Source organism: Solea solea, chromosome 17 (assembly GCF_958295425.1).
Source record: "Solea solea chromosome 17, fSolSol10.1, whole genome shotgun sequence".
In the NCBI taxonomy this organism is placed as follows: Eukaryota; Metazoa; Chordata; class Actinopteri; order Pleuronectiformes; family Soleidae; genus Solea; species Solea solea.
In genome coordinates, this window is record NC_081150.1 from 11,015,496 (window position 1) to 11,038,951 (window position 23,456).

General features: G+C 41.5%; 1 protein-coding gene across 4 annotated transcripts; it reads right to left on the bottom strand.

Moving 5' to 3' along the window:
* Positions 1 to 785: 785 nt before the first annotated feature.
* ppp1r13bb (protein phosphatase 1, regulatory subunit 13Bb) lies at positions 786 to 23,025 on the bottom strand. 4 transcript variants are annotated; one of them, XM_058613408.1, is made up of 19 exons: positions 22,662 to 23,025; positions 22,219 to 22,390; positions 16,018 to 16,165; positions 14,500 to 14,619; positions 13,561 to 13,631; positions 11,017 to 11,118; positions 9,146 to 9,320; positions 8,640 to 8,839; positions 8,405 to 8,545; positions 7,961 to 8,153; positions 7,315 to 7,443; positions 5,259 to 5,392; positions 4,672 to 5,119; positions 3,269 to 4,050; positions 3,030 to 3,167; positions 2,809 to 2,942; positions 2,568 to 2,734; positions 2,202 to 2,401; positions 786 to 1,695 (listed from the first exon to the last, which is right to left on the bottom strand). In XM_058613408.1, the coding sequence occupies exons 2-19, from the start codon at positions 22,225 to 22,227 to the stop codon at positions 1,654 to 1,656; spliced, it is 3,333 nt and encodes a 1,110-aa protein (XP_058469391.1). In that variant the 5' UTR covers positions 22,228 to 22,390; positions 22,662 to 23,025; the 3' UTR covers positions 786 to 1,653. The 4 variants fall into 4 exon arrangements, with proteins under 4 accessions (XP_058469391.1, XP_058469390.1, XP_058469393.1 ...); XM_058613407.1 differs by having other exon boundaries at positions 8,381 to 8,545; XM_058613409.1 differs by lacking the exon at positions 786 to 1,695 and adding an exon at positions 1,702 to 1,921 and having other exon boundaries at positions 8,381 to 8,545.
* Positions 23,026 to 23,456: the final 431 nt, after the last annotated feature.

Sequence of the window (23,456 nt, forward strand, 5' to 3'; positions counted from 1 at the left end):
TGAATTTCGGACTGCACCTTTGTTTGTTCTACTGCTCGAATGACGGTGATGCTGGTTGAGAATAAGAACGGAAACATGATCACGAGTTCAGTGGTGAAACAGTGTCAGCAGCACCATGTCGGTCCTGAGATTAAGTGTTTCTACTGGAGTTTGTCAACGCCGCAAAAAACAACTGCAGCGTCATGACCAGAGAGTTACTTGGCGGCTTGTTAGAAAAAAAAAAAAAGCTGATATTAAGTTTATTAAGCTGATAAAACTAACTTTGTCTGAAATAATCTGGCTTATGGTTCCAGGGGCATCTGAGGTGCAATATCTGATAATTGTATTAAAAATGAACAAGGCATCTATAACATCTAAAAATCTTATCAGGCCCCAGAAATGAGTAAAAAAAAAATAAAAATTAAAGAAAAAAGTGCACATAGACAAATAAAATGCTTGGAGTGACCCAAAATCCTCTGTGGAATTGATTCTTGCCTTCTTCTGCATTAGAAAAAAATCATAAAATTAAAAGTCAAGTTGTCATCAAACTCAGTTTTACATATTATTTCTCAATTAAATATTAATCTTTTTTTCAAAATTAGAGATTTGAGGAATATGTTCTTTGTACACACTCTCTGGGTATGTGTTAACCTTTATTGGTAATCTATACTGTGGCATTTGACCTATAACCAGATTACCAAAAAATATGAACTCCATGTAAAAACTCTAGAGTTTGATACGTCTTGAAATATATTTCAGAAAAAAAATATTGTCTGAAGCCTTTTTTTTTTTTTTAAATGTATCCATGTTCTTGCTACACATCTTGAACAGATGCGACTTAATAAACAAACATGACTCGCATCGAAGGTCATGAAAAGTGATGATTGTGAGCTGTGAGTCTGTGTTCATCTTTGCTTTGTCAATACTGGGGATTTACAACGTTCCTATTTTACAAAATCCGTTTTCTGCTCCATTAAGAATATGGGAGCGGTTGATCCTAACCGATAGCAAATCAGTTGATTATCTCGCACGTCAGCAATTCTGCTTAAGTGAATTTAAACTACTTAATCCATATTTATCTTTGGTGGTTGGACTACACTAACAACAAACGTAGAGCACAATATTCTGTGTTAGTGTTTCTTCATTCAGGGGGGATCAAATTGGTATTAAAATAATTTAAATACCCAATAGTTACATTTTACTTTACACTGACACAAATCAGCAACTTCTCACCATTTACAGTGATTTTCCAGTCACCATATAGTGTCATATAGACCAGTGCCGTCATAGGTCTCATTAGGGAGATGAAGATGACTGGAGAATGGGAATACTGCAAGAAATACTGAGATGAGGGTTAGTGTTTTATTCTTCAAGTGGATGTCTGATACAGAGCTGACACTGAATCGGGGTAAAAATAACTGTGGGTTTGTTTGTGTGTGTGTGTGTGTGGAGTGCTTGTGGTTCAACGTATGTGCGTCTATGCCTTAGTAGATGTAAATATGTGTGTCAGAGTTCAGTGCCCATGGCTTCAGAGAGAAGGGTTTTGTCAGAGGCACAGGGCCAGGGGAGGTTATGGCCACAGGGAGAAGATGGGGCAGCCTGCTCCTTTGTTCTCTGCACTTGGTTTTGTCACTGGTCCAGTTGTTAGCCACAGGTCAGTGGAGTGAGACGACGCTATGCCAAGGAGCGCTGGCGAGGCTTGATCCTGGGATAGAGCTGCAGAGAAATCAAAGAGAAACAAGAGAAATGTTTAATATGGCAAACTTGACTTGCTCGTGTTTGTTATTTTTGTATTTAGGTGAGACATGTGAGTGTGATTTAAGCAGGGCAATAAGCCAGATACATGTCATTTTTCAGATGACAGATGTGAAGAACTGCTTTTCAGTTTGCTGTCAAGCGTCTCTTTAAAAACCTGGTGCATGCAAATATGTCAGATCCTTGTCTGAAAAGAAAAACAACAAAATAAATCATTGTGTCCTTTGCATGGCAACCATTTTAACACGTTTAAAAATAAATACTGATCTCAATAACGAGGGCCCTGTTCAGTTCATGTACGTGAGGACAGTGTGACAGTGAACCAGCACGCACCCTGAAACTGAGGAAGCTAAATGGAACTCAGCCATCATTAATTTGATTATTTACATCTGTTATTTTCCAATTGTTAGGGTTTTTTTCTCTTCAAATGTGACAGAGACAAGATGAATGGTGCGTTTTGTGGTTACCCCCAGCAGGTTGCGGGGCACGTAGCCCTCTTTGTCCTCAAGTCGTGCCCACCACCACTCAGTTTCACTGTCATCCTGTCGTCGCAGGATGGTGATGGCGTCCCCCTCGCTGAACGACAGCTCGTCCTGGTTCTGGGCTTCGTAATTCCACAGAGTGTACACTGTCCCCTTATTCATGACACCCAGCTTCTCTTGAACACCTGCACAAGAGTAGAGAGAGATGGTTAATAGATACATATCTACAGGGAGTATTCCTTGCTTGTTTTAACTAAATGCAACACTGAAATTTTCTTCAATTGCAGTATAGAGGCAGATTTGGTTAATCAAAAACTATTTGTTTGGACTGAGTAACAGGTTGTTTCTCACCATACAGAAACTGGGAGCACTGGATAAAGCCCTCTTCCATCTCTTCGCACTTATCTGCTGCCGTCTCCACATCACTGATGGTGCTGGCAAAGATGGCTGCACCCGACTCAACCAACAACTTGCAGAGATGAACACTGTTACAGGAGGCGGCACAGTGGAGCGGAGTCCTGGAAAACAAACACAACAAAGTTATCATGTGACATTAAACTACTTTTTCAATTATTCTGTGGTTTAAACGTACCATCCATCACTGTCTGCAGCGTTGACGTTCACACCAAAATCCAGCAGGAACTTGACTATGTGGTGATGTCCAGCACACACTGAATTGTGCAGCGGTGTGATGCCCTCATCGTTGGGAGTGCTTGGATTTTCCACCTGGAAAGCAAAAAAAAAAAAGAGATAAGTGATTATTCTGGGTGCAAGAAGACAGGATTTAATATACACAGAACCAAATCAACATACCTCATAGATGATCCTCTGGACGAGGTCAAACTCTCCCTCCAAGGAGGCATCTAGCAGGAGGGCGAGCGGGTTGAACTTCACTCTGAAGCCGTGACCAGTTCGCTCAGAGTTTGGTTTCTTGAGGTTTGTGCGTTTCTCCTGTGACAATGGAGAGATAAAGCGCTAGGTATAAGGTATATTAAATAAATAACTCAGTAAATACAATAAAACAGCGAGTCTGTATGTATGTGAATCTTTACCAGTGGTTGAGAGGCCGCCGTGCCGCTCTCCTCTGGAGTGCTGACCTCTGGCACAGGGCTGGGGAGTGACGGCTCAGAGGTTCCCACATTGTTGTTATTGTCTTCTGGTCCCTCTTCCTCAGCGGGATCATCCAGATCTTCTGGTGGTGGAGGCAGCGGGTCGTTGTCATTATCGTCAGTAGATGGAGGTGGAGCCTCGGAGCCCAGCTCCTCTGTCCCCGGTGGTGGCGGTAGCGACATCCCAGAGGGGAGGTTGCCATTGTCTGTATCAGCCACAGAATCACCTCCCGTATATGCGGGAGGATTAGCTGGCTGATAAAATGGAGTTCCACTACCTGCACCATTGCCTCCTCCTGATCCACTGACTCCATTCCCCTCTATGCCTCCTGCTAGGGTGTTGAATCTCTGGTAGAGCAGTTTCTGAATGTTAGGTCCGCTGGGGCCCTCTGGTTCTGTGATGGAGCTGCGCTTCTTGAGTGGCCTCGGAGCGTTGGCCAGCTTTTTACGCAGCACCTCGAGATCAGCATCACTTTGGTAGCGCATTGGGGAGTGTACCATGGGTGTTAGCTTTGTGGGGCTGAGTGGTCGTGGGATGTTCTCCACACTGGGAGGAGGCGCTGAGGGCTCTAGGTGCTGGAAGCCCTCGTGATCATAAATTTCTCCATCCACGGTGTCATCGCTGCCGGGTTGGCCTTGGAGCAACGGGAAAGCCCCTCCTGCCTGAACGAAAGGCAAGGGCGAGGGAGGCGTCGAGCTGGAGGGGAGAACAGGCTTCCCATACACTAAAGACAAGGAAAGATACTGGAATTAAAATGGAGGCAATTAAAGCAGGGCTGCAGCAAAGCGATACTCTTATTATCAATTCACCTATTACTTATTTTATTAAGTAACTGATTTGTTAGATCATCAGTAGTCCAATATGTCACAGAGCAAACAGCCTTGCACAAGATAAGCCAGAAGAGGGCCAAAGTACATGCCAATTTGTCAAATTAATCACCACAAGCAAACAACTTAATAACTATATTGCAACGGCATTTGTAAAGGAATATTTCTGTACAAAAAGCAGTTGATTATTGTAACTATGACAACCGTAAGACTTATGCAGCAGGACAATTTCTGGGTAAAACATGGTAACAGCACGGAAATCTCTGGAGGATCCAGGCGAGGGGGGGCGGTGCTTGGCTTGAGCATGGAGGAAACAGGACACACACCCATTCACCCACTTTAATTCTGAGGTGTTTTACTCAGATATTTAAAGATAATACTCGGAAACTGGCAGGGGAATCTCTGAAAAATCTCTACGATGACTTCTGCAGTCATTTGCGCTCACACATACAGTCCCTCCCGAGTGCATTGCTTGTCCAAGTACAGCTATAGTACACTGTACAAAAATAAGCTCTTACCTGCTTTGGGAGCAGGCTTGAATTGCTGGCTCTTTGGCGCTGCTTGTTGGAGGTACATGTGATAGATGGAGCTGGAATTCATAGTAGGTGGACCTTTACGGGGCGACTGAGGTCGTGACCCTCTGTCTGGGATGAAGGGGCGTACTGCCACAGCCGGCGGTGGATCAAGCCGCTCACTTGGGCCGGGAGGGAAAAGCGGAGAATTAGGCTGTAAGGTCGGACTTGGTGGTACTGAGATGCGTTGCTGGATCTGCTGGGAGGACGAGCCTGTGGAAGAGGGAGTGCGAGGCCAAGCAGGAGGTGGAGGGAGTGGTCGAGGAGGAGGTGGTACATCCTTTCTTCGCTCCAAAGTGCAGGCTGAGTTTGCAGAAGAGAGGTGGGAGCCGTAGGGAGGTGGCTGTGGCTTGGATATGGCGGGGGAAGAGACAACCATTTTGGGTTCAAGTACCTGTGAAGCAGCACAAGACCACACAAAGAGTAACCATTTAAAAGTATATTTATTACAAGCAGAAAAAAACAAGACCTAAATTAGTAATCTATATTTATACATTATGATTAAAGTCAGATGAAAAAAAACCATGACCAACCTTTTCCGCACTTGGAGTGATGGGGGAGCTTGAGGGAGGGCTTTTGCCCTGGGTGTCGGTCCCAGAGTCTCTTCTTTCAGGAGGCTTTAGAGTTGTGTTTGTCTTTCCAACAGACGGCCAACCAGTATCATTAGCTGCAGCACAAATGTGACTCAGTAAGTGTGTTGCCAAAGAGGGAAAATTACCATATTTAGTGGCCGAGGGGATGTAAGAGGTATGAGCATTTCTTACATTTTTTACAACTCAAGGTAGTGACAACGTACGGTATGTTCACCAGAACTAGGTCTAAATGGTTTGCCTCTTTCATCATCAAAAAGTGTCTAATTAACTACATTACAAACCATTGTAACATCTGTGTGTATAACATTTTAGACGCACAGAGCATGTATATTTAGATATGTACCATTTTGACCTAGGATTGGTATTAAATGGAGGGTTCAGGATTTTGAGAAGCTTATCCTATTAATACCAGAAATGACTAAGCGACTTCAAAACTTGGTAGTGTACCATCCTAACTTCCACTTCTACTACTGACACAGCAATGTAATGTTTTTCACAGAAATGGCTTACTGAGCCATTCACTAGTTTCCCATATACTCAAATCCAATGTATTCATTAAATCAAATGTCCACATCAGTTGACGGATGACAAAATCTTTTCATTCTCTTTGCGAAAGAATTTGCTAATTGTCCTACTGTTGATTGTAAGAAAATGTATGAAAGAAGACAGCAACTTAATGTTCTGAGGGGAACTATTGATCAATAGGACAAAAATCCTGAGCCTTCACTTCACAGCAATGACGACATGAATGTATTTGCATTAGTATTTTTCTACTGTGCCTGTTTTCATTTTGTCACATTAGGCAAATAGTAAGTAAACCATGATTTAGTAGAAGGTTTGGGGATGCGCAGTAAAAGTGTTGTTTGTCTCTGAGGTTTAACTGCCTACTTAATAAAAGAACTGTAATTTAAGCATCTGGAGACAGCAAGGAAAGTGTGAAAAGAAAGTTGGTGGAAAAGGTAAGACAAATAAACAACAGCAATAGGTTTGGTACAATTTGACAGGAATATGTTTTGTGGTGGTGGCGACTCATCAGAAATCCAAAAAGCTCTGAGGAACATAATAGAATATTAGATTAAATATATTCTTTATAACTCCTATTTAACTATTAATACAGCAACATTGAAAGAGTTTTACCAACACTAGCTAGAGTCTAAAAAGAAAACAGGTTGATCTGGGTCTTCACAAATACAAAAAAAAGGTGACTTCCAATGACTTTTTAACATGTACAAGGTCAATACCTTGTGCATGCAATGTTTTTGACACATCTTGGATGTTGTGAAAATGTGGCATGGAGATCAAGGTTAGAAAAGCTGGGAATGTCATGACGTTAGGAAAAGAAAATATGTAGGACTGCTCTTGTATGTGGAAACGTATGAGGTACTTGACTCATTGAACCTTCTCAGCAGTATAGAGACACACACACACACACAGGATCAGCAGTGCTTTCTCATGTCTTTTTGTGAGGTGCAATGCCAAGTGTAAAATCTCAGCAGATGGCGGCAAAATGTGTGAAGATGGCAGTCAAATCTCTGACGTTCATATCTGATGACACACGCAATTAAATGTCAACATGTAGTCTCTCCAATTAGGGAAAAAAAACCTGGCTTCATGTTACACAGGCAGGAGAGTTTACGGAGTCTTCTCTCAGTCAGTGACTGTTTAACAGGAACAGATGCACATCTCCTGCACAGCTGTGCATCATTTTGTCTGAGATTGGTGTGGCAAACCATCAAGGTTGCATCACTTTTAAACATGACTGGTTTTGTGGCATATGAAAACAGCAATTATGATGTAGTGTTCTGTAACGCATGATTGGAAAGAACCAGACTCGCAGACTATTCAAGACACTAGCTATGAGCTTATCTGAAGTGGTTGTAATACTTGAGTAAAAACTTGGTTTTGTGGTCTGTGCATGCTGTGGATCCGGTGCTGCAATCAAGAGAGAAGGTTCACAAAGTGCCAACTCTCTGCCTATGTGGCACAGTGCACTCACGGGACGTGCCGTCAGAGCCAGTGGAGGCTCCAGGGCCTGGGTGTGATTCTGGAAGGGATGGGGTTACCGGGTCCACAACGATGTCTAAATCAGACACTTTCCAAGGACTGGGAGGCTTTCGCAGACCGTCTACCCCAGGAAGAGTTGCCCCCATACCCGCACCCACAGTGAAAGAGACATTACAAAGACGAGACGGCAAAGACACATGAGAGAAGAGGACAGAGAAGGTGGGGAATCACAGTTCACACAACACAGGAAGAGAGTGAGGTTAGAAAGGAAGGAAAAAGAAATTGCAGAAAAAAGTCCAGTTGGAGAATTCACAAAGAAGTCAAATGGGAAGGAAAAGGACAACAGCTAAAGCCCACAAGGGAATTTCAGTCACAAGGTGTTCATGCAAGACATGTTGAATGTGTAGTGGCGTAAAACTCTTTATTTTGGGACTACATATATCCAAACTACTATATATCCTCTTATCTACTGATTCTTAATTTAACTTCAGGTTTCTGCTTTTTCTGACTATGAAAAGACAAGAAATAACATTTTAAATATCACCTGGAATCCACAGTTACAGTTCACCTTTGTTATACTTCATTCCATTTCAGGAAAAAAATAAATTTCAGATATAGTTTCATGGAACCGAACCAACCTGACTTGGTGCGGCCATGATTTGCTTGATTATTGACACTCAAAGTCTGGGGCTTCAGTGGCTCTGGCGGCATGGTGTAGCCTCCTTCCTGTCGGCCCGATAGAGGGACTTGTATGTACGGCCCAACGGCAGCAACTCGGCCCAGAGTCCCAGGAGTTGGCTGAGGAGAGGGAGGCCCGTTGGCTCTGTTTAACTGTAAAAAAAAGAAGAGTCAGAAAAGTTTCAAACAATAGAAATGTTTAAGAGGACATGCACATGTTTCTACTGAGGGCAGAAAAGCCAGAAGAATTCTAATTATTCATTATACATTGTACAACTTAGAAGTCTATAGGAAGTTCTTAAAGAGACACAAGCTTTTATCAGAGACATTTGAACCAAAATAATGTTAGGAGGAAATGTGTTAAGTGGTCCTAGTCTTACAGGGAGGTTCTCTTTTTGACGTGCCTCAGCTTTTTTCTTGTAGAGGCGTTCCCGTAGCTCGCTAATGCGCTTGTCCATGAGCGTCACTTCCATGTTGCGCTTGTTCAGAATCTCCTTCTGCTGCTGCAGCTTGCTGTTTTGCTCCTGGTTCAACTTGTTTCGTATCTAGGGATGATAAACATGGATGCAGAAACATGTAAAGACTTAGTAAGGTAAGGAACCTACAGATGAATTTACTACATGTTGTTCTCACTGGTACCTGAAGCTCCTGGTAGAGTTTACGGAGCTCTAGGGCTGCAGCGCCAGTTACTTGGCTACCCAGAGTGGTCTGTATGCCATTGAGCTTTCCTCTCCGCAGGTCCTCCAGTTGCAGGCTGAGCTGCTCCACCCTCAACACAGCCGACTGTAACTCTGCCTGCTTCTCTTGGAACAGGCCACTAACTTGCTCAATCTCTGCAGCTGTGTTGGAGAACAATATAATCACATCAGGACTCTCATCTCACTGTAGGGTAGCTGTTTTTAAATGATCAGGTTAGCTGAGTTTAAATATTGTTCCTGCACACACCGACTTTTTTCATAATCCTCTGAAACTCTAAGACTATAATATAAAGTAGAAATAAATTTGCATAAAGGATACATTCTCAACACTAGTATTAAAAGACATATACAAACTTTTAGTTAGTTCTCTGAACTGTCCATTCATAAAGACGAGGACAGCCATGTTTGTGACATGAGAAAAAGGGTACATAGTACAAATATACATACACAAGTTGCCATTGATGACCTTGCTGTAGTCCACCTGGCCTCTCATGGCCCGAATCTTCTTGAGCTTTGCCTCCTGGGTCTCAACACGTTCCTTTAGCCTCTGTAGCTTCTCGCCCTCTGAAACGGTTTGCTGCTGACGCCGCTCTTGCTGCTTCAGGTAACGCAAACGTTGCTCCTTTAGGGCATAGGTAAAGCGGTACAGCGTTATATCACACTGCATTCAACAGGGCAAAAAGTTTGTAATTTTTTCGTAAATCAAAAACACCAACACACATTAAGCCAGCTTGGCTCCATCCTGAGGCGTACAAGATATCAGACATATCATAAAAGTAGGCTAAATATTTCTACTGAATACACTAAGTGTAACACTGCGCTGTGTCAAGACTGTCTGAAGGATGAAGAAAGGGTCAGATGACTTCATCGTTCTGCCCAACTGAGAATTGCTCCAGTTAAGGTCCTAAAATAGGAGATGACAGGCCCAGGTTTCCAAATGACTGCAGGGCTTCAAGTGGGCCTACTTTTCAGACACCACAACAAAGGCAATAAATAGTCTTACTATCATCGGATGAGCAGTGGGCTTCATCGTCATGAGCGATCAGCTAAAGAGACTGACAGGAGAGACTGGCTGTGCGAAGGTTAGCAACCAAATACCAGCTAGAGATGTACTCTTTTTCACAGAAATGTAGCATCCTTACTGTGTGTAATTATGCTCAATAACTGTTTCTGTGCTTCTGTTAACACTGTTATTTAACACTGGCATGTATGTGCACATGTTGCTCCTTGCCTGATTTGTAGAGTCTGACAGACTGGGCAATCCCCACGCTGTGACTCATATGGCGTCCCATGTCTTTTGTTATGTAATAATTTGCCCTATGTTTAAGGTCAAACTGGGGCTGTTTGTTTCACAGCAGAGAAGCAGTAGTTAATTTTTCTGTCAAACAGAAAGGCCACGCTCTGAAAATTACCTACTGTGTCCTTAAAGTGACATTCTTTGTTATGTGTCAAGCAACACATTCAAAATGACAAGCTTCAACAAATAGTCAGTCATGTTGCGGAGATGTGATTATTAGGTGAGCCGACGAAGGATGGAGTTTCTGGAGTCAGAGATGAGTTAAGTTGAAAAGCTTTATTGGAAGCAGCTCAGATCTGAGGAGAACTAAGACAATGCCAAACATGAACAAGTAGATGTTATCAGTTGGGCATCCTCTGTTAGTCTGCTTGTGAGTCCCAGAGTTAGGATATTTAAAGGGTTTTGGAGGCCTTTCTCTGCTAAAATGACCTAGAGCTGACCTTTGGGAGGACTGCACAGTTGAGTTATCAGCCCTCTGTCCCTGTCAGGCCAGACACAGCAAAAATATAAAGAGGCACATTTTGTAGATAAATGACTGGTGCCAGTGCTATACCGAGGCCTTTGTGATTAGAGAGTTGTGGCTGGCACCGTCCTGAGTTGTTGTTGAGGTTTGTGCTTAGGAATGTAATCAGTTAATTTTAGAGAATGCCAAATAATACGTTTTTCTCTTACATGTCATACAAGTTTCTGTGAGAATTATTTGACTTTACGACTATGATTGCTTTTAACTAGGGCTCTTAGCATCAATGGGTCAATTGTGATGAATTAAGGGCCAACATTAGAATCCTTTTTTTTTAACTCAGGCTTATTGCACAGAGTAATCTAAAGGTTTTACCACCATCACCATATAAAACATGATAAAGATGTGATTAATTGCAATTAACTATTGAAAATATGCAATTGATTAGTTGCCAATTAATGCCAAATTACCAAAGATAAAAACATCAGAAAGTTGCCTGTACTGAATGAAACAAAATTGAGGAATTCTTAGTAATGATTCATAAAAGAACCAGGATATTACCTTTGCAACAAGCATCTGCTGCTGAGCCTCTATTTGCTGCTGCTGCCGTGTTGCCATCTCCTGCAGCTCCGACAGTGTGAGCTCCACCCGCTGATTCCCGACCTACACACACACACACACACACACAGACAGACACAGGTCAAGACAGGTCAAGGAATTAAAATCTGTGCAGAGTCCAGATACTGAGATCAGACTGAGGCAGGCAAGGATTTCATTAAAAAAAAAAAAGCAAAGACCTTATCTTCCCGATCTTAAAAATTGCGTGATTGACTCAAGAGCAAACTCTCCACAACCACAACCCTAAGAGATACGGTATATAGAGATATTTGTAAAGACGGTGAGACCAGAGAAATATGTCACATGAGGATAAAACAAAAACCATATACAAAGCAATTAGTGATGCATGAGGCCATTTGGAGAAATCATTTGGTCTGAGTTCCAGTGCAAAAGACTCAAATGGTGGGGGACATAGCAGAGAGTCAGAGAGTCAGACTCACCTTCCTTCACATTATTACGATTATCATTATGAGGGGAAATTAACTGTGTTGAAACTCTATTAGTGAGAACGAGAGTTGAGGCTTTGAGAGAAATGTGATATGTATTGTTTGTGCCATGGTAGAAGCTGAGCTGAGCTTCTTCAAATCATCAAAGATACTTCTGAGTTTCCGAGAAGCAGCCGAATCCATCAACTCAGCGGCTGAGTGAGCAATTACAAAGTAAGAGGCTGAAACATGAGTATGACGCAGAATACTTAAGATTCAGTTCTGGGATAATAAAAATGACATTGCTGTTATTCAATGAGAAGAGGCACACACTTCTGTGACTCATCTTTTCTGAATTAAAGAAGCTTCTTCCTGGAAATAATTTGCCTTGTGATGTGAGGCAGCAGTCACAGTACATCTCATATGATCTCAGAAGTCACGCTGCACAACAATGTGTTCCCACCTGGCATTCGTTAAGGCATTTAGAAATAAGAAAAGTCTGGGGAGACTCAACCCACAGCAAGATAGAGAGAGCAGGGGAAGCCACTGGCACATGAAAAGTGACAACTCACTCAAGGGAGAAACACGCACTCACACAAACTCATGCATGCATGCATGCACAAGAAGAGCGATTTGGAGAAACACCCAACTGAGCAGACAATGGAGGAGGAGACTTGATGCCTTCAAATCAGGTTGTTTATACTATGTTTACAAAAAACAGTTAATATAAACAGCCCCCTTGTCGTATTCACAACCTATACTAAGATTTTACAAGGTGGTGTGTGTTTGCTGAAGTTTTCAAAAAAGACCGAGGGGCCATTGTTTTTTTTTGGTTAAATGTAAAGTTAATAAACTGTCTTTTTTAGTTAAATTGAGGCTTTCTTAAATGTTATTATATGTCTGAGAACAATGTTGAAATTTCACTGTCATGATACATTTACTATTCTATGTCTCCTAGCCCATATCAATAGCTTCTGCTGCTACCTGACATTGACAGTAACGTTGAGCTCATGTCGCTGTTGCCTAGCAGCGGTGTTATCAAAAATTAACAACTTGCATACTATACACCCGATGATGGCACCTCTGCAGACGATCTGCTCTGCTTGGCGGAGAGAGAGGGTTTGGGCAGCAGCCCGTGGAAAAGCCAAAGCAATGATTATCTTAGGACCCAGTTACATCATCGAGCAGGATGACTGATATAATCCTCTAAATCAGATATAAAGAACAAACTTGTACACAAATGAGCCCCCACACTTGAGAGGTTAAGAGGAGCCAGAACAGCAGCGTTTTTCCTCTTTGGAGTGAATGATTGCACAACAGTGTTGATAAATACATGCCCTCGCTTGTTATGGCATAGCATGGATTTTACTAGGTTACTGGCAGCATTTGACGACTTTGAATCAATAGCTAAAATTTTCATTGGCAAAAATGTCCTCTACAGAAACAAGAGGAAAGCTTTTTTTTTTTAGGATAAAGGGGTTTGGGGATAAAGTAATGTCTTTTAGCTTTTTTAAAAAAAACAACAACAACAACAACAACAACAACACAACCTTTCCATCGTCTGCTGTGCTGGACTCTACCCTACACCCTTAAGGTGGAATTACTTGTGATTCCTCGACCATAACACTTTGCTATTGTCAAATCTGGGACAGATGGTTGGAGAGAGAAAGGTTTCCATGCCAGAGGCTGCTCTTATCATAGTAGCTTTCCTCTCTTAGCACACATATCCCAAGGCTAGAGATGAACATGCACCATAATGGGTGTACCTGAAAATGAAACACTAAAAGAGTCTGGGCATGGACAAGTCTGTTAATACCAGAAATTGTGAGGCTACTCTCAAACATGGGCTTAAAATAAAAATAATTACATCCACAGGCACAATGAGTCATTATTGTGCTATGCTATAAAAAAAACAACCTGCAAAGGGATAAAACCACACTTGATACTGTGCTATGACATTTAATGCTTCAAACCTTAAAATATCAATAAAAAGAGGGGATCAGTTATTGCAGTTCTGTTTTTCTATTTTAACAATATTTCAATAACGCTCATTTAGGCTCACCCCATTCTCATTGTGCTTCTCTCCAGTGTTCCCAGTTCTGCGACTCGTCTGATCCTGCGACTGCTGACTCCCTGCAAAAAGAAACAGTCACACCATCACACACACACACACAGAGGCAGGGCACATTCAGAGACAACAGCTGTATTAGTCTGTGAATACACTGACATGATTGCAAATGACAGATGGGTTTAAGAACTGGGACAAGTACTGCTGGGTGAAGCCACCTAACTTCAACTTGATGGAAAAACGAGAATGAATGATTTAAAACTTCACGAGAAATGCTAGAACCTGGCCACAAAGAAAAAAGAATCCCAGGAAATCTCCATGGTATCATTGCTGCAAAAATGTGCATTCTCATTCAAACTCTCTCTGTATACACACACAGTACAGCAAACATTACACACACCAGACTCATCACGTGTCTGTTTCTGTGCCACCATTTAACTTTAAGTGCAATTCTTCTACACATATGCTGACATCAGGTAAATTGAGAGAAAAATGAATGCGCCATAGCGAGTGTGTGATCTCGTGCAGAGCTGGTTTCATTGATGGATTTTCAAGCTTGGGTGGATTTAACACCTGGCTTTTTATGTGACTACACTCCATTCAGATACATAAAAGATTAGTGTTAATGCTGTGTATGCGTGAAGACGGAAAAACACTCAAGTCCTCTGACATGCCTCATCAAGCATCAATTAAAACAATGATTTCTCAACATAGATAAACACTCTTAATACAAAAGGATACCATATGTTTGAAGGAAAAACAATGTTTGAAGTATCTGCACCGAAAAAACTAATCCCACAAAGGGTTTGATTTTAGTAATAATAGTTTTGGGTGTTACCGTGGCACAAATACCCCCAAATATACCACGCACTCTTCTTCAACATACAGCAGGCAGAAAAACTTCCACACATGGGATGCTAGGAGTGTACGCACCTTGATCACTGCTCTCTGTTGGCGAATCTTCATGCCTGAGGAAGAATTTGACCTCTAGTTTGCGAGGACCCCATTTCTGCAGATGTTCGTACATCATGTGCTCGAAGGGGATCGCTCGCTCTGTGGGAATGTAAAAGTTAGGGGAAAGGGGAATAGATTGATTAATTAGACCCATTTAAGCACAGTAAGCAATGTCTTTGGCGTGGGTTGTCTCTGTATGGAGTATCAAATCTCAAAAGGTTTGTGAGTTGACGCAAGCATTTGAAGTTCAAACACACAGCATGTACATTTCTGCTGTTGGGGATCTCTCAATCAGAGACTTGGTTTTAGAGAAGCAAAGAAGCAAAAAGTACATGGTCCACTTCTTTAAATAGAAATACAGATTTCTATGGATTTAATGAGTTTTGGAAACATTTTGGCTGGTTTAAATACACTACTCAACAAAATATAACATTAATCTAATAATTTTTTTTAGATACTTTAATGCAGAAATGTCATAATATATCTTAAAACAAACCGACATTAGGTGGCTCTCAGTAGGCCCATACAAACACAAACACAGCAACACAGCAGCAAAGCTGGAGTGTGTGTGTACTCAGCTCTCTATTATCTATTGATTGAAGTGTGATTGAAAATAGGAACAACATAAATCATTATCACATCATCACATTTATGTGGGCAAAGGTTTGATGTCATCTGCATTTGTGTCTGTGTTTCTGGATGATAGTTTCAGGGGGAAAAAAAATGTATTTTGGCATTTCGGGGGGAAAGTACGCTGTGGGCACAGAGCGGCTGAGAGACAAAGAGATGGAGACAAAGACAGAGAGGTTTTAGGAGGTTTCGGTGGCCGACAGCTGCATTGTCCAGCACCAGCGGAACGCGACTGCATAATGTGTGTTAGTAAAGCTCTGTGCTGGGATGTTGTTTTGCAGAGGAGTGGCATCTCAGCAGAAAACACTGATAACACTGGGCTTGTCAGCACGATGATGGTGATGGGCCCAAATTGTCTGGACCAAGTAGAATCTGTCGTGACAGTGCTGCAAACCGTACCCACAAATTTCTTCTTAAAGTCATTTCTGCATTTAGTCTGATGGCAGCTAAACGTAATGGAGAAATTGATTTTCGTTAACGCTCTCCTTCTCATGAGAGTGGCAAAAGTTTGTCCTTATTTACGGCTTCTCTGTGATTTTTCTCCACTCCAGGTAGTCACGCATGGCCCTGCTTGGCTTCTGAACTTTCTTTAATAGAGTGCTTATTTTTACATTAATGAGGAAAGCTACAGGCTAGTGCTTTGTAAAATTACATTCTCGTGCATGCAAGTGAAGTGTCAGCAATAATGGAGTTTCAGATTACTTCACCTTCACGGATTACCCTGTTCTTTCTCTTAACATAGTACTGATTACTGTTTGCCGCAGGAAAAAAGAGCCCTCGTTGTTCTGAAGTGTTTGAGATTTTTTGTTTTTTTAGACTTTATAAACAGGCTCCACAACAAGCAGTACTGCCACATCTTGTTCTTACCGTTGCCTCTCCAGACCTCAGCCAGATGGCAGCCGCTCTCGCCGGGCTCTTTGCAGAACTCAACAACATCGCGGCACGTCGTTTCAGGGGTGATGGGCACCTCAGTCGCAGCCTGTTCCCCGTCGCTGAGGTACACTGTCAATATCATCTGAAAGACGACGACAATAACAACAACAGGAAAGTTTAAATTACACGCATGAAAGTCAGGAAAACATAATAAAGACTTACAGGAAGGTTTCTGAATAGTAATATAAAAGAAATGCCTAAAACATTTACATGATACAAACTGAACTTTTGCTCTCCTGGTTTGTCTGCAAATTTGGAATGCTAGTAGATTCATGCCTGTACCTGCCACATCTCTGCTCACTGTGACTACAGCCTGCTATAGTATTTAACATAAACAGTGAGGAAAGACATAGCAATGCAAGCCCTCACATGTTTTTGTCTAAACTTAAGCAAGCAGTAAAAGTTGAGACCATCTTTCTCAGGCCTCAAATAAGCTTTAAGACTTTCTCATCCTGTGGAGATATGAGTAAACGATCTCTCTTATCGACACCCCTCCTAAATGCGAGCTGCTAAATAGCAAAATGTAAATGTCTGGAGGCAGTCATTTGAAAACATGAGTAATGAGGTGAACTTCATCATCAACTGAGGATCTTACAAATATTTAGTTGAGTATAGATACAGCTCTTCGGGTTTCAAGTCTACTACAACTAAACCAAACCACGATCTGCAGCTATCAAACTGTACAACACTACAAGTTCAAACACCTGTAGCCGAGTAGTACAGTGGTGGGACCAGGAAACATAGCAGTAGAATATATGACCTTTGGACTAGTCTTTATGGCAGTGCCTGCATAGTTTCAGCGAGTCTTCAGCGTAAATACAAAGGGCTGAGATGACTTGGGCATTATTTAACAAGCTGATGATATAAATATCTATTTAACATTTATATAACCTTTTCTTTTTAACCTAACCATAGCTGAGATATTTTGGTAGTGGTTTGGAAATCAAATTTGGTGTAGCTTTGTACATTTGGTACAACTGTCCTCAAATTGTATACATCGTAATTTGCAGGCTGAATTTTTTTGCTGAATCAGGAAAATCTAAGAAGTCCAGTCAATGCCATAAGTTATCAAACGTAAACAGATGAATCTATTTTTACAATGTGAAAACTTGTTGCTGGGCAAAACAAAAACCTCTGGTTATCTCTGGTTATTCAGAATCAATAAATCATGGTTGAGTAAAGCAAACACACAGAACAAAAGGAACAAAAGTGCTCTGAACACAGCTCAGATTTGACTTGCTCTAATCAGTGGAGTTTTCTCATGTAATTTGGTTTGTAGAAGTTTGAGTATGAGCCAAGTTGACTGATATGAGCAGTGTCCAGATTTTCATTGTTATCTTTGGCACAAAGCACTCCAGGTGGTTGAGGTGTGTCTTCCTGTTTCATATAACAGGCTCACTACAGCATTGTGCCACTACATAACAACAGGACTGCTAGAAGCTCATAGAATAAAGAGTGGGTAACAAATGATACACCAAACCTTTAATGGCTTTGTGAGATGAAAGGGGGATCTGGGGTTCAGCAAAAAATAAGAAGGTTCCTTCTAACCTGCTCAGCTATTCACATTTTTCTAGTAAATAAAATTACATAATGGCACACAGTGTTGACCTATAAGCTACAACATCAAACAAAATGAATGGAAAATGAATGAAATTTGCAACAAAGAAGAAACACCTGCAAAAGGGCAAAACTCCAATCACAAGGCACACTGTGTAGACTATTTGTTGAATGACTCAAGGGTTTCAAGGGCACTTGATTTTCACGTTCACTCCTCTGGGACATAATGACTTGGTCACAAACTACTTTGCTTAATGAAGTACAATTATCAAAATGGAATAACCTGCATTATTTTACACATGCACACCTTGGAAGGCACTTCAATGCTACATAGTGACATACATTTGATTTGGTCATGAGGTACATTCATAGTTCTATAATAACTGCCAGTGTGTGCCACTGTCATGAATAATAGGCCTTCACATTAGTCACTGAGGAACCTATGGATGATGACCACTGGACTTTCTCCCAGACAAAATGACTCATCGATGGTAACGATGCAACTGTGTGATTCACTGGCATATTCTGCAGCAGCATAACTGAAACGATGCGATCATTTGTGCAAACTCCACGCATCTGATTATGACACCAAAAGCTGACATTCTGGCCAGTTCTGAAACTGACAATGTTAAATGGTGCTAGAGATGAGGTCAGAGGCAAATGCCATATATTTAGGCAGTGCAATAGCTTTGCTCCGTCCATACACAACACATCATCCATGAGCTCATGTTGTTTCTGCTCTTGTCCAGTAAGCCTAGTCATATTGGGATACATGCATTGACAAAAAGAACAATGCTGATTATCAGTTATGACCATAATTACTTTCTTAATCCCCAAGCAACACTGAAGCTCAGGCAGCTGCATAACAAGATATACAATATGCCAATGCAGTCAACATCACTTTGCACACAGATAGGATAATAATTGTTCTGCTTTTATTTAATTTATGTTTTATATTTATTAAGCACATTCAAAAAAAAAATAAAAAAATAATAGCCAGTCAGACTCCTACAAACTACAACACAGACCCATACATTAATCGTCTTTGAAAACACATTGTAAATTCAGCCCAAGTCTTCAATTTCAACTGCAAATCACCACAGAGAACCCATACACAACATTCCTGCTCAAGCAGAAAGTACTGGACCTTATACATTCAAAGTGTGACAGTGCAGAAAAAACAGAAACTCCACTAGTCCAGGTCACTGACTGCAGAAGAAATACGAACCGCCTTGACCAAGTTGCGTCTGCCCATACTCTTGGCTCTCTTGGTCGCCCTCCATTTCCTCCTGATGTCCTTTTTGAGTGGCTGATGGTGCTCCTTTGCCCAAATGGGGGTCTCCTTGGAGAGGCTAACAAGGCCACGCAACACTAAAGTCACAAACCTCTTCATCATAGCACCACCACTTTTTTTGAAGACATGAGACTCAATAGTTATCCCATCCCGAGCAGACCTCTGGAGCTAACAGCAGTGTGTGTGTGCGCCTTAGAAAAGGGCTGCGGAGGAGACTTGGGAGGAAAAAACACTTTCTGTATGTGAATTTCAGGGAGGGAGGGAGATAGAGAGGAAGAGCTAGAGGGTAATAAAGAGAGGGAGAGAGGAACGGAGGGAGTCACAGGGTAGTGTGTGGAGGGGTGGGCAACCACAAGTCCTTCTAGTGGCACCGAGTTGTGCCAATGGCTGCAAGATCAACAACTGCTTGCCAATGACAGTAGTTTGGCCATGGCTGAGATTGACAGACAGACCAGGGCACCATCATGGAGATTTAAGTAAAGTCTGTCCACTGTATGTTGTCCAAATATGAGTGGTTGAGGTTGTGCTTGAAGTATAACACTACGGTTGGCATCATCTGGAGAGGAGGGCATTTATCATTTAACATCTGAGAGGGATGCTTGACTGGCCTGATCTATAGCAGGATGATTGAAACAGTAATTTCCTCTAACCAGCCCCATCACTCTTTCACTGACACCAATGAAATAGACAGATTTAAAGGATTAAGTGATTACCAGGAGCATTAAAACTAAAGTGTTTGAATGTCCTGCATGGAGAAACATTCTTTAAAAGAGTCCACTGAAAATGGACCTCCTAAATTAAAATAAATAAATTATTTTGCCTGGGGAAACTTTAACACAATAACCAGACACTGTGTAATCGTGTTAAGAAGTTAGCATACAAATAGCTTAATCATAGCAAATGTCCCATTCATAAGGACATGAGCAGGTTGTTGTTGACATCATTGGTTACAACAAAGATCATGCAGCCCAAATATGCTAAAACACTGCCCATCGGGCTAAAAACGCACTGAAGTGTATGGAGAAGAGATGAGGGTTGGGTTTTTTTTTCCCCTCCAAACACGAGGTTGACATTTTAAAAATGCTCCAGGACTAAAAGTATGAGTCATTGGTGCTGCTATTGACCCAACAATCATTCCTTGCCATTACAAACTAATTCTAATACAGGATTCATGTCATTACATTTGCTTCTCTGTTCTTGAAAAGAACAAGACAAAACTTATCTGACTAACACACATGAGATGACAGCGTTATGAAAGCCTAATTAATAATGGATAATTACGTGTAAAAAGGACATGTGGAAGGCAGGAAACAGGTGTGTGTTGTTAAATAAGTCATTCACTGGGGGAAAAGACACAAGTAATAGATTAATGACATTTTACTTTTTAATAACACGTGTGTTAAAACCATTACTGTGGATGACCTGGGCAATGCCATTTTAAACTGATATACACCCCCCTGAAAACCTTTACAATGCCACACAAAGATGGAAGGTTTACTTTTACTGTAAGTCATGCTCTGCCAGCTCTACTGGGTGAGATTAATGTCACTTGACAATCTACTCAGCTCAGAAGTTCCCCTTAACAACAGAGCATTAGTTGATGCAGCCAGTCACACAGACCTAGATCTGCCCCTCTCTCATTGGCTGCTGAAATCACGCAAGAAATATACGCCGGGGTTGCCTATATGCACGACTGGCTCTTTGACTCTGATAGCCTGTCGGTCCCACGGGGTACAAACACACACTGGGGCTAATAACGATCCTGTGAACTCCATGGCAGCAGCAAATATTGAGTACTCAAAAGATACAAATTGTGCTTATAAATGTAGGTACTTTAATGACAAGAAACCAAATGTGAATGTATTTTCCACTGACACAATTTTTATAAACTCAACTGGCCTGTGACTGAATCATCTCTTTTTTTTGACGACACCTGACTGAAGCTACTGTAAACTTATCCTGCTTAAAAGTTCACGTTCCCCTCCCTGAAGGCCAAAGGTACTGCAATCATGTTTCCCCACAGCCTCTCACTGCATTCTCAGCTCTAAACATAACAAAAGACGCCCCAACAAAGCGCTGCTCGGGTAGAGTTGCCATTCAGGTGTTCTATTATCTGCTACACAGAGCGTCTTAAACAATGACACTAGGAAAACAACGGAGGGAAAGTAGTTCTTGACTGTACCCACTGCTTGAAATTTAGAGATCACTTTTTGTAATACCACACAAATTCATTGTTATTACAAGGTGAGTAGAAGGTATAATGTTAACCTGCCCCATTTTGAAATACAATATTGTCATTCTTCTAAATAAATGAGTATATTTGCTTGCTTGTTTAATCTCGTGAATTAAAACCATTATAATCCTTGCGCTAAAAGCATACAGATGACAGACGGAACAAAATCCCTCTTCATCAAGATATGAAAATAATTGTTCATATTTCCCCTCCCTCGTGTTTCAGTGGGTGTAAAAAGGCATGAGAAATGCAAGTCCTGCAGCCATGGACCCAGACAATCGCAATCATGCTGTTACACAGATAAAGTCATAGTAGATTCAGTTAAGCTTTCATGAACTGATCTCACTTGCACATTAGATTACCGGAGAGCAACAGCGAGAAAGGCAAATGGACAGATAATCGTCCTTGCATTTGCTACTTGTGTGTGACATCAGAACACCAAACTGTCCGGGTTCAAACACATGACTGACGTGAAAGAAGAATCAAAAATGGCAAAGCTCACAGTGAACATTGTCCACCCTTTTGTACACATGTGGGCAATTCAACCATTCCATAATAAATAACAATCAAATAATTGTTAAATTCGGCACATACAAACAGCAATTGCAATGATTCAGAAAAAAGCCGACAGGCCAAGTGAGGCATGCTGGGTGAAGCTAATCTTTCCTTTAGAAAGAGCGATTTATCATAAATATGAAGACAGACAAGATGCTATTGAAAGGATATTATGGATTACTTGTGAACATAAATCTGGCAGATACTGAGGAGCAAAATTATGAACATATGAGCTCAAACTAAGAGGGATTGTAAAACACATGTAAGGTGCATGTACAAATAGCTTTGAGCATTTAAGCCCGGGAAATGCTCATTTTAACATCAGCTTTGTTTTATTTTACTAACACTTAGTCTTCAGTGTGTGATTGGTTGAGGCACGTGCTCTGTATTACATGTATAAGTACACAAGATTAAATATGATGGTTTATTACTCGATTCATTGTAAAAAATACTTCAATGCTTCAGTGTTAGGAAAACAGGAGTTGTGTGCACTTACCGGCATCATATTGGCAGCTCTTGCAGGTCACAACAAAGTGCATCCGGCAGGTTGGTTGGTGCTGTCCACCCACTTATTCTCAATAGCACCACGGTAGAGACCCCCACCTTGGTACTTATGGGTTCTGGCTGACTACACCAGTATGTGACAACCAACTGGGCCTAGGTCCTCTCTGTGAACCACAAAAGTGACGTTCTATTAAACAATAACAAGCAGGCATTGTGAGGTATTTTGAAGCAGACTGGTCAAAGCAACGTCTGGTGTTAACAAGCGCAAAACGTCCATTTAAATGGCCCAGGCGTGGCTCCGTGCAGCTGCTGCTACAAACAAGCCGACGGTTAGCCACTCACTGTTGATTGGCAAAAGCGACGCCAAAGCGGCTGAACACAAACACCATATAACGCCTGGTTGTTACCAAGTAGTGAAACATTAGCAATACTCACCAATGTCAGAGACTAGTCATTGTTTCAGCGAGTAAATCCACGGCACTGCTGAGGACACGGAGCTAGCCGGGCCAGCTGTCAGCCAGCCAGCTAGCGTTACCTCCACTGGAGTGTTAGCTGCGTTAGCTGCTATCAGAGGCAGCAGCTAAAGGACGGTGGGAACGGAGAACTATCCGCTCTCCGTGGCTCCTTACGCTTTCTCTGGCTGCACATCGGCACCAGCTATCGATAGAGCGTGTTTCAAATAAACGAAAATGAGTACATGTCCCAGCAGATTGTTGTGTCACTATCCCCTTTTCGGGCGCAGTGAATCGCAATGGGCACTGGCAGCAGTGCTAGCGATGAAAATACAAATAGCTGTAATCCAGTTGTTGACGGAGGGAGGGGCGGGGCTACACCGTGACGGTAACGCGTCTACGTAAGTAACCTGTCAAGAATCCAACATCACGTAAAGCTCCGGGGTAATCCCAGTTTTATTAAATTAAAGAAATTGGAAGGGGGAAAATTATATTTTAGAGTATCCAAGAAAAAAAACGCAATTACTGGGGTTGTCATTCAAAAACATTGTAAACCTCTTCATATGAATGTTCCACAAATCTAAATGATCATAACAACTCCATAATTTAAGATATTATTAATTGAGCTAAAACAATACTGTGAATCCCTAAAGTATATCTAACATAACAAATAAAAATGTTTTTGTGTCATCAGATGCTACACAAAACATTTTAATTAAACTGTGTGTCACATTCCCCTATTTTTACATATCTATTATGTTTAATAGTTATCTATTTG